The sequence below is a fragment of the Gavia stellata genome, chromosome 4 (assembly GCF_030936135.1).
Source record: "Gavia stellata isolate bGavSte3 chromosome 4, bGavSte3.hap2, whole genome shotgun sequence".
Classification (NCBI taxonomy): Eukaryota; Metazoa; Chordata; class Aves; order Gaviiformes; family Gaviidae; genus Gavia; species Gavia stellata.
The window spans coordinates 70,168,086-70,184,714 of record NC_082597.1 but is presented as its reverse complement, the minus strand read 5'-3'; the positions used below and the strand labels follow the sequence as shown (position 1 = coordinate 70,184,714).

Genomic DNA, 16,629 nt, shown 5'->3' with positions numbered 1-16,629 from the left:
AGTAATGCTAAGTCCTAATATGATTTACACATTTAATTGTAGTTTAGAGTAAGTACAGTGTCATCAACCCAGGTTTTTTAATCTGTATTAGAATAGGTCCTTTTTTGAAGGTTTTTTTTTAAACGTAGATCTCATGTGCAGCGTTCTTGTGTAAACACCAATGATAACTAGTTAGTAAATGACTCTTGTAAATTAAAATTATACTGGAAGCAAAGTGTGAAAAAATTATTTCTCTTTTAATTTCACATGTAATTTTGGGATTTACAACATATTGAAGTTGTAGAGATTATACGTGTGTGTGATATATTTTTTTTCTATTTTTCTATGTGTTTCTTGAAGGTGGGGAATATCTGAATCTGAGGAGTCTGTCAGAGATGAAGCAAAGAATGTGTATTTTGCTACTTCTCTTTCCCTTAAGGCATGGTAATCCCAAACCAAACAAAAAACGGAAAGGAAGAGTTACCAGGACCTACAATAATGTCTCCATACACATACTCTTGGCTTTATTTGACTTTTCAAAGCTCCTGCTACCCATGCTAGGTTTCATTCACACAGAGGCTCAAACACAGGTCAAATAATCCCAACTCCTTTATGGTGGCTCTATGGCTGAAAATGTTTTTCTGGCAGAAAACCAGGTGGTGCTTTTCTGTAGCCAGCCCCTGGCCAGGTGGACTCCACATTATAACTGGTCTCCATGTTACAACTCTGTATCAATACACTAACACTGAATCCCATGCGCTTAGCTGAAAGTTGTCCTTGGGCAGTTTATCCAGCGTACAACTGAACTTTGCTGTGGACGCAGAGGCAGCCAAAGTGATTTTTTGCAACAGCAGCTCAGGTCAGACAGAGTTTTCAAATCTACCCGCAATGCAGTTTGCACACCTCCCATTCCTCCCACAACTCATCTGGATCTGGAAGCAATATAAGATTTCATATGACAGCAAACCTGACAATAAACCCATTGTGTCTCCAGTGTGAGGGCAAAGTGCCCAGGGAAGGTTTAGCCTCATTTCCTCATCAGTAGCTCTAGCCTGAATACTTAATCTGAGCATACAACCTCTGCACATGTGGCCTGTAGCCTCCCACCTGCATTTACTGTGTTTAGGAAAAACAGACTGAGAATAATACACAAGACATTTTCTAGGCAATTTATCCCATACCATTTTATTCAAAAAACATTGACTACTTTTCATTGAGATACTGACTGAAAAGATTCTTCACATATCTCAGTAATTGCTTCCCTGATATACCTGGAAGGTTATGACACATTTGAGGCATTTTTCATAAGCATAGCTTGTTTTTAAATTTCAGGTTATATCAAATTATAAATGTCTTGTCTGTCTCTTAACCCATTAACTTCTCAGTTTCTGGAAGTGCACCATCTTTCAGCTACTTCACACATGCACAGTGCTGGATAAAGCAGACAGGAACTTGATTTTCTCACTCACCCATTGCAAGGTGCTTTAGAACGAGTGTAATGCACTCCCAAAGGCAAATAGGCTGAAAATTCCACACCCTGGTGACAAACAAGACACTGAGATGTTTTTTAACACAGAATGAACAGTACAAATACAAGAGAGTTGAACAGAATAATGGACCTTGCTAGTCCAGTGCAATAAATACCTGCTAGTTCATAAAAATGTAATTTCACAGCTATGCTCCAAGATTTCTCAATTCACCTTCCACATACCAACAGAAAACGGACATGATTTAGGAACTTCATCATCATTACCAAAATTAAATTAGGTTATATATAGCTGCTATTCTAACTAAAATAGTAATCTTGAAATGTGCTCAGTCCCACAAAAATAGTACCCTTGTAAAGATACAGTCAAAGAATATGCTAGGCTAGAAGGTACTTCTAGATCTCAAACTACCGGAATCACTGATCCTTTCACAGACTGTGGTACGCCAAGACTTACCACAAAGAGTGCTTTAAAAGCATCACAACCAAAGTTTTTAACTTTCCTCACAGCTAAGTCTTGTGATGAGCTTTTAGAACACTCTTCTTCTGATTGTCATATGTTACCAACCTTCCTTTCTAGCTCTCTCTACATTTTCCCTCCAGCTGTGTGATCTTGCCATGGGAGCACAGGCTGAACCAACAACACAGAGTGACAAGACTCAACAGAAGATTTAAAAATTACTCACTTTATAAAATTGTTCTCTCAGAACACTTTCCGCTTGAGGGACATTTCCACTTCATGGGCAGAGAAGAAAAAGAGAGAGCAAGACAATTCCAGCTGGCAATCAGCTGAAGAGTACTAAAGGAAAGTCCCGAAAGTTCTGGCACATGAAGGCATCTCACTTCTCCTCTTACCACAGTGTATGGACTGTATTGTGCAAAATCACTAGCTAGCTTCAGAATCTCTGTTGCTCTGAATGTTTTCCTCTATACAGGAAAGAAAGTGCACATAAATGCCTGATAAGCATGCTAAAACAATAATCATCTGCATAAATATACACAAACTCATCTTGTAAATCAGAACTACTACAATAGCTCCTGACTTAAAAACGCCTCTTTATGCTGACACCAACTTTCAAACACATCTCAACCGCTGCAGTGATTCATTTTCAGGAAGGTTTTAAGGAGTAAACATCACTGGTGCATGTGTCATAAGGGTTCTGGTCCTTCTTCCAGCTGTTTCTCAAGACTTTTTGTGTCCCCTGCCCAGCTTGCCAGCATCTAACATGATGATAAAAGGGCAGAGTAAGTCTCAAGCTGTTACAGTCTTACTGGCTAGGTATGGCTATCACAGCTCTCCAGCCATACTACGCGACTCCCTGAAACATCACGCAGGCTTTCAGGCCAAATGCTTCCCCTGTACTGGAATCTAGGCATCAAAATTAAAGAAACTGGTAAGTCAGCAGAGACAAGGACTAACTTTACTATTGTTTAAGAGGAAATTAATATATAGAATCTCATAAATATCAAAAATATATGAAAGAAAAGGTTTCTACGTGCAACAGTTCTTAGATCCTTTCTCTAGCTGAGTGTCTCCTGCACTTTTTTCATAAATAAATGTGAACACAGAGGTTGCTGAGTGAGTGCAGAACATCTTTCTTGTGGAACATTTGTACGCGTCCACACTGGCACAGAGGTGCTGAGCTCCATGGACAACACACAGCTTCCTGAGACATTCTGACACTCCTGGATAAGGCTACTGATGACGTTTTTTCATGTAAATCAAGAGATAGGCCGTTTCTCCCCTGTGGAAGCAAAGAAAAAGCAAAACAAGATGTATGTTTGAAGATCTACGTTGCAAGTAACCTCCCAGGTTTGCTCCTGCTCAGCTTTTTGAGGTTTAGGTCAACTGAACTGGCCCTATCCAGTGTTCCTAAGGCAGCATATAAAGCTGACACCCTGGCAGCACCATAGCTTATAGGAGGGATTATGTCTCTTCATGGCTCATTTTCTTGTGATGCATCAAAACAAAAAGCATGGAGGAAACCTGACTGACGTATCTAACTTTAGCCAGGATGTAGGGTCCAAGTGGCAATCATAAGTAACAAGACCGCTCCTGCAGCCCCACTTGTGACTACTCCTGCAGGCTCCTGGTATAGTCATATACAGTCACATCAGAGCAACTAGACTACAAAGATGCCTCTTCTACTCTCCTGCATGCCCATATGCAGTTGAAACCATCTTCCCTCTCTTTGCTACCCTCATTCCAAACCCCAGAGCAGCATTAGGTAAAAACAGAGGTGTGTTTGCTTACCAGTGGAGGTTGGAATGTCCATAGGTGCATTTAACATCATCCCACGACACCTAGAGAAGAAAAACACACAAGGGGAGGCTGGTAAAAACTCTTAAGAGATGGACACACTGTGATACTAGCACAGCAATTCTCGTAAGAGTGGTGTAAGTGGTACTTCCAGGAACTGGGCACCTTTTAATAAATCAGTTTATTGCTTTTACCCTTTGAGGAAAAACAGTTCCTTTTCTTCTGAACACATACATTAAACAGATCTGGAGTACTTAAAGTAGGGTATACAGCGGATGGCTGCTTCTACAAATTGCAAACCAGAACCTAAGGCCTTGTTTGGTTCAGAAGCCAGAGCCGCTTTGCCCTCAGCTCAGAGTATGCTGTGGAAGAGAAATGAGGTGCACAAAGCTCTGCAGCTTCAGTTTTCTTTCCTGGTTCTCTTTAATCAGCAGTCAGTCAGACTGAATGAGATCTGGAGGAGTGTCCAAGAAGTTACAAAAGAAATGTGGATTTGTCTCCTTACCTGGCAAACCTCAGAATCGTTGAAGCAATACCATTTACATTCTGTGAGGCTTCGAATATAGGCACAATAGTGTCCACAACTAGTTGATCCTGAATGAGCAACAACGGCAAAAAGCTCATACTGCCAGGCAGCCTGCGAAGAGCCACAAAGAGTAACTTTCAGTGCAGCAACTCTCTTTTTTTATTGGCTGAAGAGAAGCAGCAGCCAGGACAACCAGAATGTGCATTTCATAAAGAAAAAGGAGAAAGATTAGATTGGCCTTGAGGATCCTGCTTTTTTCGCTCTTACCCTCAGAGCTTTGCCTGCCAGCTATGGGCTGGCAGCCTCCATGGAGATCACAGGAATGTGAAAAAGGCAGTACAAAAAGGGTTTACGCTGCAGCCCACACTGCACCAGCAAGGTTTTGCTGTTGCCACACTTTCCCTTATCTCTCAGTAAGGGGAACAGATCCACAGCGCGGCAGATCACTCTCAGCTGCTTGGCAAAGCTGGCATCTCCTTGCTAACCTCAACTGTGGCAAACAACAATGCATGGGAAACTGCCACGAATGGAGTTCCCCTGTCTTGGACTGGTGATCTCTGCAAAGCAGTAGGTCTGCTGCTCACTGAGGCTGTCTTGCCCTGGAGGCTGAACCACAGGACAGCCTCTAAGACACTGTTTACAACGTCTGGATTTGGCCATCCAATTGAACTGTGTTTTCATCTTTTCTTTCTTTTTTTTCTTTAGTCATGCTAAACGCTCTCAGATAAAAACTTGTTTGTAAAGCCTGTTTTTCATCCTTATGGCAGAAAGCTCCAGTTATGGTGCCTTTGGCGATTTAATCTGAGCACAGAAAGCTGAATAATGCCTGAACCGGTTAAAACCACGGGATGTGAGACAACACCAGGCACAGGTAAAGCCTGAGACATACATTTTTAAGACAGGTGCTTTGAACTGAGGCAAGTACTGGTGTGATCGATTAAGTTTTTGTGAGACTTGAGCAGAGGGGAGAAGAAAATCTGCCCTTTTGAAACAGGGCATTAGGAGTATCTCACCTTTTCATTGTCATCTGCTTGGCACTGATTTTCTGTCAAGACTGCATTGAAATCAAGGTCTTGTGGGAATGGCAGATAGTGACTAAGCTTGTGAATGTAGGCTGATTTTTCGAAGCAGAAGCGCTTTAGGTGTATGGTCAGAGTCTGTGGCAGACGGACTAGCTTCATGCTCTGTAAAGCAATAAATAATGCAACTGAAAATTAAGGAACAAACCCTAGGGAGGTGGGGTGGAAACAGCCATTACCACCCAGTGAATGTACCATGGAGAGCAGTCAGTGCTACAATGAATGATTGCCAATTCCACCGGACAGCAGATGCCAAACCTTTGCAGCTCATATGCACACATGAGACAAATACACGTTAACGGAGCTGTGATAACCAAGTTTCCCAACTTCAGCGTGATCAGCATCCAGCCTTGGGTGTCTCACAGCCTGTTTTGTTTCTCATCTGCTTTCTTAACCCTAGGTTGGTAGCACTAGGTTGGTGAGGAGAGGCAAGCCAAATTCCTTGTGACATGTGGCTACAGGACCTCCATGGAGGACACCAAGCTGACAGCCCGTTTCTTCCAGCACTGCCTCTGTTGATATTACTGCTGCTGCCATGGCTGCCACCAAGACATATGGATGCATTGTAGCCTTGGAGGTGGCCCACTGGTGAAAATGATGTGGAAAGTCCCCTCCAAGAGTTGAGCTGAGGCAGTTTCCTTCACACACCTCTCTCTTCGATGCACTTGCCTCTTCATGAAACAGCTAATTCATTGGCTGGCAGAGACCAATACTATAAAAAATGGGGACCCCAGTGGAGAGCAAGGAAGAAAGGAAATCACCCTACAGTAGCCTACTTTTATGTGTATGCACAGCTCCAGTAACATATTCTTGTCTACCCCTGGAGCTATGCAGCAGTGTAAAGTCCCACAGTGGAAACACAACGTAAACCAACAGAAGCTTTTCCGCTACGTCCCTCGGTGACTTACATTAAAACCCATGAAATCATTCTTTTGTTGCTAGAGCTACATTAACAGTAGGGAACTTCCTAACAGGAAAGATGCATTTGGTTTATACTTTGTTGGCACTACTGTGCTGACAAGTCTTTGAGTTGTTGATCTCCTCTTAAACTGATATGGTCGAGTCCTTTCTCCCCCTCTTCCCAGTCCTAAAGGAAGTTTTGGGTATAAGAGACATATGGGGAAATAAATCTCTGATTACCTGCAAAAAAGGTGTTTTCTTTCCACACTGTTCACAGAAACACATGTTGTGATCAGTCAACTCTTCTGGATGGAAAAAGTATTGCAGACAGTCCTCCTAAGCAGACAGAGATTTCTTTCAACTGAATTCCTTCAAGCTGGATTTCTATTTCTACTTGTACAGGGTACATGCAAACAGCAAAGCTACAGAAGGCATATTTTATTCAAAGGACAAAACATTGCCTTGCACCCTAAAAAAGGGTACCCCCATTTTTCTAACTGCTGGTGTGATTGTATTAGTTGAAAAAAATAGAGTACCACTTTTTCCACAAAACAGATGTTGATGCATAAGTGTCTTTTATACCTACTTCAAAGCCTTAGGGGTTTTGAAAGAGGTTCCTTTAGGCTGAAACAGTATAAAGTGGTCAGAGAATAAATAAGGTCCAATGGTCCAGTGTCACCTGAAAAATCCACTGTTTGTGGCAGCACCTACATAGTTTGATATCTGGATATCAAACAGCAGTACTAATTTAACAGTAAAAGAACAGCGCACTGGGCAAATGTAGTGTGTCTGGCCAGGGATTACAAGTTATCTAGGGCACCTCACTGTGGTACCTAAGGTCTCACAGGTACGCATCACTGTGTAGCAGAGTCTTGGAGTCTTACAGAGTATTTAGTCAACACTCTTTTTAGAAAGGCGATTCAAGGACTTTATTTTCCATGCCCCAAATCAAAGAATTTTTTTGAGAAATTTAGAACCCCTCAAAACAAAGAAGAAATGTGAATGAGAAAAGATCACCTCAAAGCCCCATACACCCTGCAGAGAATCTTGCAGAGATTATAGATGAGTCCCAGGAGACACCAGTGCTGCAAGGAGAAGGCTCCCATAGTGAACAGAGGGGAATCTTCTTCCTAAGGAAATAGTGCTGTCACTGAACTTACCAGAGTCTTCAGCATGTGAGAATTGGAATTCAACACTGGGAGTGGAAGGGTTAACATGCTGCTGTTCCTCTTTGTTTCAAAAGAGCATTTCTGACAGGACAGGTGTTCCTGTACACAGATAGTGTACAAACAACTCAGCTCTTCAACCTGGAGGGGTAAATAAAAGGCCAAAACAAGGTTTATGAAGAACACAGCTGAGGTATTTCCCTCTGTGGGTGGTAAAGCCCACGTGGACACCTACTTCACACAATGTTACTGCTTTAAGGCTTGAAGCCAGATCTGCCATTGACTTATATGGACAGGGCACTTCCCAACATTTAAAGAACAACTCCTTCCCCTCATCCCCTAGCAGAGTGGAAAGACACAGCCTATAACAAGATCAGACAGTTAAATGTCTGCTTTGATGCAGAATTTTATTGTTTTGTTTGGAACTGCAATGGGAGTCTGCCTTCTGTATGAATAAAGCTATGACAGTGGGTGAGGAAGAGTCACTTTTCTCTTACCTTACATAGCTCTCCTGGGAGGAACTGTCATCTACATAACATACTAACAGTGACTAATTATAATGAAATGCACATGGCTGACTTCAAAGAACGGAGGAGCTGTGTCAAGACATGCAAATAAATGCTTAAAGAAACTTGGGAAAAAAAGAAATGCAAGGTAACTAAATTCAGTGTTGCAAGAAGATCAATCTTTTTGTTATTAATCAACTCTCCCATTAGAAAGGAGACCCTGGCATGCCCTGAAAGTAGGATGAACAAAAGTTAACTGTGTTTCAAAATGTTGAAGCCTATGACACCAAGATTCCCTCTCCTATTTGAAAGATGAGAGGAAAGATTCAAATAGGGGGGTAATTTTAAGAATTTCATTTAGGACAATTGTCAATCAACAGGATTCTTCTTCAAGGAGCAGAGGAAACCACATGTGACAAGGGCCAAAGGACCTGGTGTTCATTTCGGGGACTATCCTTACCAGCTCCGGCTTTTTCATCTGCCTCTTTATCAAGTTCCAGAGAGTCAGAAAGAGCTGGGCAGCATCATACTGTACAAACACTGGACAAACAGAAAACACAACCTCAATCAGTATTATGAACAGCACCAAGCACAGATTTCCCACAGATGGCAAAGGGAGATTTATTGTCCCCTGTTAGATCCAGTCTCTTGTTCCCTTGCCACTCCCTGCCAGGGACAGAGCTTAGACTGGAGATGAGCTGCAATATCTCTGTGTGACTTGAGCAGGCAGTGGGAAAGATGGCAGGGCTTGAGTGCCCCATCGTACAACCCAGTACAAAAGTCACCAGACGCAGGGCCAAGAGTATACCCAATACCTACCAGAGCATAGGGCTCAGATGTCTCATTGAGTTGAGGGTTGCAATTATTTGAGTCCTTCTTAGAAACAATACAGGGAAGATTCTGTTCTCTTTTTCACCTTCATTATTCCACAGACTTGTCTCCCCCATCCCCTCGCTAAGGCTGTAACACCCCTGAGAGCTGAGATAAAAATCATAGGGAGGCCTATCCATGTGTCTGATCCACAGAATGGTATAAACCCCTTGATCCCTACCCATGGAAAAAGCACACAGTTTCAGCACAGGAAGCCAAGGATGATGTAGTAACATTATGCTTTGGCTTTCCACTCTGGTTAAACTGGCATATTAAGAAACCTAAGATGCTGGGATACAGCTCAATGCACAGCTTGCTTAGAATGGCTCAGCAGAGAATTGCCTCAAGATTGAACCTAGGGTGAAAAAAAAATCCATGTCCTTGAATGCAAAGAACTGATGTTCTCAGCCCATGATGAACTCAAGATTTAGGAACTGGGCAAAAACTACACATAGTTTAGCAAAACCTTGGTATTTTTGAACTACTTCTAGGCTTGACCATAGGTGAAACAAATTTTATGGAGTAATCCAACACCCTGAGGTGGAAGTGCTTTCAACTTCCCTGCAAGTCTGCAGGTACTGACTTCAGCTGGTTTCTAGTAAGATTACAGACATCCCTGACTAAATGAAGCTCAGAAAATATACCTTTCCTCATTGCACATCTGCAATCCAGGTAAAGCACCACTTGCTTGGATATAGGACTTTATGAACCACACCTGAATTTTACAGTAGAAGGACAAGGTAGGAAACTGTCAAGCTTTACAAACTCTTTGGGCATCTCTAATTGGAAGAGAGAAGGCAGAATGCAGAGCCATTCAGTCTCAGGAGGGAAAATTATGCAAACAGAAATGCTCAGGTTATCTCATGTTCCTCCTTAATATAGGTCTGGGCTGGCTACCATCTGTTCCTTTCAGTGCGGTCCTTTTTTGGCTGTTATATGATAAAGATCAGGGCATTTGGATATACCATGTGTATTTGTACACAAAAAAAGACCCTCAGCATCCCATTGTCAGCAGTCACCCGTGCATTTAACAATCTCTCTCCTTTGGGACCCGGCCCAGGTGGGAAGTTAAGCCAGCAAATTCTTCTCTCTGCCCTTGTAACAAGGAATGGGAAGGATATGGTTGCTATTCTTGGGGATCTGGGTGAACGCAGTATCTTTTCCACATGATCCCTTGCTTCTAATAAGAAATAGCAGCTGGTTCACTATTATCATGTCAGTATAACAAGACAAATGAAGCTATAAGCTGTCCTCCCTCTGCCCTACACAGCCCTTTCCCTCTGGCCAGTATGAGTAGCTGAGTCTTCTAGCAGTCTGATAGTCTTCCCACACTTTGGACATCAGCAAGGATATCTGGCAGGGGCTTTTCTTCCCCTCTTCACAAGTAAGACACAGCATCTCACTCACAACTGGGAGGCAGCTATAAAGAGCACTATGTCATCATGTACCTAACTCCTCACATTTCTGAATCTCTGAATGAGATGTCAGAGTCTGCATTGCTTGTTAGTGCTTGATCATTAACACCCCTGGTCTGCAGACAGAGGTGGGCATGAGGCGGCACTGCTTACATTTCACTCTATATACTGAAAGACAGCAAGCGAGGTCTATGGGAGAAACAGCTTTCTGCTTGCCACACTGCATCTCCTCCAACAGCAAGAGCATTTGGTATGGGACATTCCTCCTCTTCTGCGCAGCACGTGGTGGCACTGTGATCCTATAAAGAGAAGCAGCAACATGAATGGTAATCAAGCGGTACAATGGAGAGATATTAGACATGACACCTGAAGGAGCAGAAGTGGATAGCACAGATAGCAACTCAAGAAGAACCAGAATGGGCATGTTTTTAGCAAAAGAAGGAAAAAAGGGAAGCAGACACCTGCACAAGTTCATCCCACAGTGCAGTCTGACAGTCCTAAAGTAAAAGGCCACAATTTTAAGTTGGCCTGTTCCTGATTAAGGGGCAAACCGAGCAGGACCTGAAGTGCTTTCTGGGCTCTAAAAACATTACAGGCAGTTTCAGAGCTGTTCTTGCCTCCCACCTGTTCATGCCTTCATTCTCAACATACCCTCATGTATATCATAATGCTTGTATTTCACAGAATCACACAGAATCACAGAATCATTAAGGTTGGAAAAGACATATAAGATCACCAAGTCCAACCATTAACCCAACACCACCATGCCCACTAAAGCATGCCCCGAAGTGCCACGACTACTCATTTTTTGAACACCCCCAGTGATGGTGACTCCGCCACCTCCCTGGGCAGCCTCTTCCAATGCTTCACCACTCTCTCAGTAAAGAAATGTTTCCTAATATCCAGCCTGAACCTCCCCTGGCTCAACTTGAGGCCACTTCCTCTTGTCCTATCACTTGTCACTTGGGAGAAGAGACCAACACCCACCTCACCACAACCCCCTTTCAGGTAATTGTAGAGAGCGATAAGGTGTCCCCTCAGCCTCCTCTTCTCCAGACTGAACAACCCCAGTTTCAATTATATGCCACTGGTAAGCTCTTTATCCTCTCTAAATTTATTGCAGTCCACAGGTTTTTCTAAGTCTTTCTTCAAATAACAATGGTAACCTACTGTCTACATTACCTAGCTTTGCCCATTTATGGCACTTCTCATTTCTGCATGTCTGTAACTTGTCTTCTTCCCCCTCTGCACACTGGTGAGTGTTTAAGAAATTTGGAGAAAGGAGGACTGAATAGGAATGATCCATTTAGATGATTAAAGCTGCAGTGAACTGAGTAAAATGAAAACAAATCAAACCAGTTATTAGTGTCGTTGCTAGGGAGGCAGAAGCCCAAATCCTCCTCACAAACAAGTAGAGAGCACAGTCAAGCAAAACAAAATAACACTATGTATTCGCGATCTGCAACAACACTTATTCTTCTCTATCAGGTGCTAGCCAGGACAATCAGGGGGCCAGAGGCTATGGATCACAATATGCTTACGTTTACATGCTTAAAGTTACAAAATTAATAGTGGATATGGTTACACACGACACATACTTTAGTCATAACGGCCTATGAGCATACCTGGAATAAAATCATATCCTGTTACGGCAAAGAGAGATACAAGTCATAAAGACCCAGTTCAGGACTACAGCTCACCAATGTGCAAACGGCACATGAATCAGAGATGACTAACAAGTCAGAACACTGCAACTTCTACCGTTGCAGGCCCTAGTCCGTTTATGACAGACACAACAAGGCAGAGACCTTCAAATGTACATCCCATATAAAAAAGGACTGGAGACAACAGAGCAACAATGGAAGTATCCCAGGTAGTTCAAATAGATGGTACCTTCGAAGTATCCCTGTGAAGTGTATATTCATGAGGAACACTTGGAGCAGAGAGTTCAGACAGCAGCTCTGTCCAACATTGTACAGCCCAATAGCTCCTGTAGGCACAGAAAAAGAGGAAGTGAAGCCTGGAGATAGGTACAAGAAAAGAAACTGAAAAATATTTGAAAGTGGCAAACTCCTCTTGCACATATTCAGCCATTCAGTGCATAGGCCCAGCATCTTGGTCAGATCTGAAAAAGTGTTCAATCTATCATGTTCCTCAAGCAGATAACATTTATTTTTGTTCGGCAACTGACAGGAAAAATCCAAGTAAGCCTGGATTATGATACTCAGATATCTCCCAGTTCCTCTATTTTCAGTCCTCTTGTAACACACCTAAACATAAAATAAAAAAACAGAAGTCAAAGGCTGCCTGTATGAGGGTTTTTATTCAGCCTTTTACACAGCCAGGCCTAGTAACAAATTGAAGAGCTACATGTGAGACCACACGCTAGCTGTCCACCACACAGGCTTCAAGTTTCCCCTTCAGCCTACCTCTGGTATTCTTTGTCCCAGTTTCAAAGAAAGAAACTAGCCTGAGAGAAGTGGAAAAAGCAAGTCACAGCTGTTCACACTGCATATAAAAAGACAGCCTATTCTGTGCTCCAAAGGGATATAAGTAATTGTGGTCAAAAATTAGAAGTTTTTCTTCTGAAGTCATCACCAAAGGGAGAGAGGACATGGAATGGAAACTCAGAACAACTCCGAAATGCATAGTTGGTGGTAAGGGTGGGCTATAGCTGGGATAGAACAGTATGTACACCTGAAATACTGATGACAGATTTTGAGAGGCCAATCTAGTGATGCAGCAGAATGACTAGGGTCTGGTCCATGGTTTAGCAAATCCAGAAGTAATGCTGGCTGTGTTTGGAAAGAGACAGGGCTAGCATCTAGACCTTTTTGGCTGCAATGGCCAATTTGAGGACTTAAAAGGGGAAAAAGCACACATATCCTCATGTAATCCCTTCCCAAAAAAAACAAAATGGTTACTTGCCAGGGCAAAATGAGAATTGTCTGTATATTTCTCAGTGAAGAGGTAAAGAATAGGAGAAAATCAAGCCTAAGGACAGAGAAGGGAACAGCAGGCATTAGAAACAAAAACTATGAGACTGGAGAATAGACAAAACATTATTACCATTTTTTAAATCTGCCACACCAAAGACTGATGTTAGCCTCCGGTCTTTGGCCTTCAGCTCTTCATCTTCCTCTTTATTATTTTGTACTTCTGCTTCTGCCTTCATGGTCTCACTTATTACCAGCTCTAGATTCTTGCTTCTTTCTTGACGTCCACTTCTTTGTCCCATCAACAGTATTGTAGAAAGACAGAAGGACTGCAGAAAGACGCAGAAAGATCAGAAAGAGGGGGATAACCCAGAAACACAGGATTTGTCTTTGTATTTGATATTTTAATTATGAAAAAGCTGCGATGTCAACAAAATTAGTAAGATTACTGCGACGGCGTTTAGTATTTTTGAATTAACATGGGTATTGTAGGCTTGAGGGCTATTGGCAAGGTAACAGACATGGAGCTTGATGGCAATTGCACATCCTGTCTTCCTTTTGTGGCTAAATAAATAAATGAACCTTTGGTTCCACAGACACAGCTCCACCTAGCCAGGGAACTCCACACAGCCCTGTTCAAGAAGATTTGGTAAATAATATGATTAAAATTGTCCAAATAGCAGATGTTGTAAAACTCCTCTGTTTATTAAAAGCAATGCTTTATCACCCAAAGTATCCCAAGTATTCAGAAAGGCAAATTTCACCTTCTCTAGCCTTTTGAGCTGATAAGCATTTGTTTGTTTTCTGTACTGGGTGCTCTGCATTGGTTTTAAGTGCCTTAGTCACAGCTCTATTGTGGCACTTTGGACTGTAATTTTTAAAGGCATTTAAGCATCTAAGTATCAGTTTCTTTTTATGCTCCTTCAAGTGATCACAGGCAGAGTAACTCTTTAAGCAAGAGAACCATTATAAAGCCTTGATTTTCAAGGGAGTATTGAACAGACCGTTACTCTAACAGTCTCTTATGACTCAGCTACTGTCTCTTTAAATAAAATTTTTAAAAAAATCACCACACTAAAGCAAAGTAAAAATACACAAGCAAAAAAATGTGACAAATGTTCGAATGCAATTACACAAAAATGAAACTTTTTAAAAGCCGACTTCCAACAGAGAGGCAGCATCAGAAAAAAAAGGATGTGCTTAGGGAAGCATTCACAGGGGGATAAAACAAATGCCCATAAATTATTATTTTACAAATATTAAACAGCACGTAAAAGGAACCCGAGGCCAGGTGCTGAAAGAATAAAGAAAAGCTCCCAAGAAAGGGAAATAAACAAAAAATCCTAGTTCTGCCTTTCACAAAAAGAAAGTCTTTGCTTTAAAAGCATGTTATTTTTCAGGTTAACTGTGTCTAGTGATGTTAAATATCAAAGTTTCTGAAGAATTTATCAGGCAGGGAAACTAGAAATGGATTTTTTTTTTTCCCCTCAATTATTATTTTTAAGCTTAAGTATACTTTTTCCCAACTGTACTTTTGATGCTTTACTTTTGAATATTACTTTTGAACTCAAAGTGTCATACGCTTAGATTCACTAAGACTGTTGAATTTGCCGAGGACTTTTATTTGGAAAAAAAATAAACTCAGACATTCAAAGATAGATTCAAGAATATTGCTTTTTATAGCCAAACCCAGTGATCAGAACAGCTACGCAGAAAAAGAGACACTAAATTTGATTTCTTCCTCAGCAAAACGGCGTCTGAACTCACACTGCCTCTTCCCCTGGAAATGATTTAACCAGGCATTCCAGTTCCTGAAAGCCCAGCTGGAGTGGAAGCCCATCTTTGCTCGGATGGCGAGAGCCGCTGGGTTTAGTTGGTGTAACATCAGCCAGAAAGTAAGTAATGCTCACAGCCAGTGGGGATGCTGAAGGAGACAGAAAGGAGAGGGATAGGCAGAGCAGAGGTAGCTAAACAACAGCTGGGGATGTACTGGGGATTACGCAAACTTGTAAGACACAGCTTTTGGCAGGAGATGTAGGATCAAGGGTGGGATGAAAGAGCAAGCTCAGGGCTAAAAGGCTTTGGGTAACTTGAGAAATAGGTAGAAAGATATTAGGGTAGGAAGGTGCAGGGGGATACAGAGATGGGAGGATTTGGGCCTCTAGTTTGATGAAACTCTTCCCCCAGGCACCCAGGTACTACAAGCAGGAACCCTGGTGCCGGAGCAGGGACATGAACACGACTACCCAACCCTTGCATAGAACTACCTCATTTTGGCTATCAGAAATACAGCATTCCTAAGATTGTCACTTAATCTTCCTTTCCCTGCATAAACGTATAAAAGAACTGGTGAGTGAGCAGAGGAATTGAGGAGCAAGCTCCCCTCTTGCCCCCGATTTCTCCTCTCTCACTGGAGGAGCAGGGTCCCTTCTCGGTTTCCTTTGCAGGTTGGGGTGGGACTCAGTGCTGCTCCCTCACCGCACATGGCCTGGCCAAGCCAAGCGACCGTGCTAGCGCTAGGAAAAGAAAAGGTAGCAGCAATACCCTCCTCGTACCCTCCACCCTGTAATCAGCTAGCCCTTATACTCGCTCTCCCTCAGCCAGCCCTGCATCCTCCCTGCCACCCTGGCCTGCTCCACAGCCTGTCTGCCCTCCCAAGACACTGGCCTCTCACGAGAAACCCCCAATGGTCCCTTCACACCCCCGTACCCCAGCCCCCACGGGCCCCCTCCGCCTGAGGAGGACCACCTCCTGTCCCTTGTCACCCCTTCCCTGCCGTCGTCGCCCCTCTCCCCTCGCAGGGAGCCGGGGGAGCAGGCGGCCCGGGGGACGGTGTTGGGCAGGAGGGGGGCTGCGGGGCAGCAGCCCTGGGGAGGAGATGGCTGCGCCGAGCGGCTCCTCGAAGGGCTGCGGCAGGGACTCAAGCCCTTCACCTCCACGCTTCTCTCAGATGCGACTGGATGAGACTTCCCACTTTGCTGTCAAATTACGCGTTTGTTCGGCTCCCTTTTTTCCCTTTCTTCTCTTCTCCCGCCGCACTGCGGCCCTGGCCCGTCCTGTCTGACAAACCGGCAAAAAGGTTTCTTACCAATTCCCGCAGGTCCGGGAACGCTTCGAGCCTCGGCAGGCTCGCGTTCCCACCGCACCCGCTGACGGGCTCTCGCGGGCTCGGACGCTACGTCTCCCCGCACCAGAGCTCACCTGCGGCGCGGAGGAGAACCTCGGTCTGGCGGGCCCGACCGGCCGCTGCGACCCGGGAGGACGGCCGGCAGCGAGCGGGGGGAAGCCGGAGCGCGGAGGGCAGCGGGGAGGCGGCTGGCGGGGCTGTGCTACCGGGCGGAGCGAGGCTGCCCCCCCGCTTTTCTCGCCGGCTGCGTCAGAGGGCAGGAGCGCCCGCTCCGCCGCTTAGTTTTCATTTCCCGCTCCTCAAAGCGCAGGGATAGAAAGTGAAACTCGGCTCCGCCGGCAGCGGCAGCCGCCCCGCCTCACGCCTCCCCGTCCCGCCG

General features: G+C 43.8%; 1 protein-coding gene across 1 annotated transcript; it reads right to left on the bottom strand.

Moving 5' to 3' along the window:
- Positions 1 to 1,167: 1,167 nt before the first annotated feature.
- Positions 1,168 to 16,350, bottom strand: USP18 (ubiquitin specific peptidase 18). Its single transcript, XM_059816574.1, has 11 exons — positions 16,325 to 16,350; positions 13,257 to 13,452; positions 12,081 to 12,177; positions 10,341 to 10,486; positions 8,363 to 8,442; positions 7,391 to 7,537; positions 6,471 to 6,566; positions 5,265 to 5,435; positions 4,231 to 4,362; positions 3,720 to 3,769; positions 1,168 to 3,210 (listed from the first exon to the last, which is right to left on the bottom strand). The coding sequence occupies exons 2-11, from the start codon at positions 13,423 to 13,425 to the stop codon at positions 3,162 to 3,164; spliced, it is 1,137 nt and encodes a 378-aa protein (XP_059672557.1). The 5' UTR covers positions 13,426 to 13,452; positions 16,325 to 16,350; the 3' UTR covers positions 1,168 to 3,161.
- Between the last annotated feature and the right edge of the window lie 279 nt (positions 16,351 to 16,629).